The sequence below is a fragment of the Mandrillus leucophaeus genome, unplaced genomic scaffold (assembly GCF_000951045.1).
Source record: "Mandrillus leucophaeus isolate KB7577 unplaced genomic scaffold, Mleu.le_1.0 Scaffold237, whole genome shotgun sequence".
Classification (NCBI taxonomy): Eukaryota; Metazoa; Chordata; class Mammalia; order Primates; family Cercopithecidae; genus Mandrillus; species Mandrillus leucophaeus.
In genome coordinates, this window is record NW_012102443.1 from 902,500 (window position 1) to 904,178 (window position 1,679).

A 1,679-nucleotide genomic window follows, 5' to 3' on the forward strand; every position below is an offset into this window, starting at 1 on the left:
AGCTGAGCCAGGCATGACTGTTGGGGCTGGCAGAGCTGATCTGGGCCTGGAAGGAGCCGCTGGGGCCGGCAGGGCTGACCGGGGCCCAGAACTGATCGCCGGGGCTGGCAGGGTTGTTTCAGGCCCAGAAGTGACCGCTGGGGCCAGCTGCGCTGACCCAGGAGTGGCCGCTGGGAGGGCTGGCAGGGCTGCCCGGGGTCCGGGAGTGCCGACGGGGCTGGGAGGGACCCCTGGGGCTGGCTGGGCTGGCTGGGCTGGAGCTGTTGCTGGCGCTGGGCCGGGCCGTTCTGGTCCCAGTGGCTGGCTGGGAGCGGCCCCCCTTCTGGGGAGCACACCTGCATGGAAGAAAGAGCACGTGTCCACCTGGGCAGGTGTCACCGCCCGCGGAACCCCCGTCCAGCCCGGGCCCAGGAGGCATGCTGTCCTTCTCCAGCAGCCCAATTCCCAAGGGGGCCGAGGGGAGCCGAGGACACCGCGCAGAGCCCCACCCTGGAAGGAAGGAAGGCGCACACCAGTGGACCCCCTGCAGAGGAAGCAGCTGCAGGCTGAGCCGCACCCAGGACAGAGCCCCACGCGCCAGGGAAGCCCCCACCTGCTCTGACAGCCCCTCCTGGGCAGGAGGCCCCTGGGCAGGGCAGGCAGAGCCCTGTTCCCAGCTGGGCCACGCACCTGACCACTGACCACAGTCACGTGCCTGCAGCCACCGCCGGGACCAAGCGTTCCCCTCCCCACGCCGCACACGTGAGCAGATGGCGCTGCGTGTGGACAGGACAGCCCTCGGCAATGCGCCTGGACCCCTCCTTATAGACACGCTGGACACCTGTAGTCGGCGGAGCCTGATGGACACGGCAGGGAAACGGGGCCGGCCTATCAGTTTGGCGCCCCAGCCCGGCACGCGCACCTTGCTGCCCCAGATAGGTACCTCTCCTGCTGTGGCCCTAGGCACGTCACGACCCCTCCGTGACCCAGCGGGCTCCTGCCTCTGCTCAGCCCAGCCCTGTCCACGTGTCCTGCACCCCAAGCCTGACAACGATGGACACGCTGCCAGGCAGGCCCGGGGGCCACATGGGGTGGTGTCCAGGTGCTGGCGTGGCCCCGGGGCGGTGAGCACTGACCCGACGCAGAGCTCCCGGTCGGGGAGGGACCTGCTCACCTGCTTGGAGGGTTGCAGTGGGACCTTCCTCGCCCCATCGCAGGCGGGCTCGAGGTCCTGCCCGGGGCTGCCTGCCTCCAGGGGCCGCCTGTTCTCACTCGGCTCCGCAGGGGGGCAGGTTTCCGACTCCCGGGGCTTCTTGATGAGGCGACGCTCCCACTTCTCCTTCCGCTCATGTGGCTTCAGGGCCATATCCTTCTGCAGGGAGACAGGGAAACGCCAGTTAATTGGCGGGACCCCAGGGCCTTGGGCCCAGGACAGCACCTGGGACAGCACCCACCTCAGCAGCTCTCAGGGGAAGGAGCCTCCAGACTTGGGAAGGGCATCTCTGAGGGGAAGGAAGACGGCAGGTGAGATGCCGAAGTGGGACCGGGGTGGGAGTTTCCCAGGGCTCAGCCAGCAAAGGGGCCCGACAAAGCTTAGCCCAGCAGGGAATCTCCAGTAAGTTTCACAGGAGGCCAGCCCAGGGCTGCCCAGGACTGCCCCCTCTGAGCCCTGTTGAGACCAGGGCTGTCTTTCTTTCTTT

General features: G+C 68.4%; 1 protein-coding gene across 1 annotated transcript in view; it reads right to left on the reverse strand.

Moving 5' to 3' along the window:
* FBRSL1 (fibrosin-like 1) overlaps positions 1-1,679 on the reverse strand; it is a 118,485-nt gene that overhangs the window by 86,500 nt on the left and 30,306 nt on the right. Inside the window, 1 exon segment of the mRNA XM_011982229.1 lies at positions 1,154-1,351. Coding sequence (XP_011837619.1) covers positions 1,154-1,351 — 198 coding nt within the window.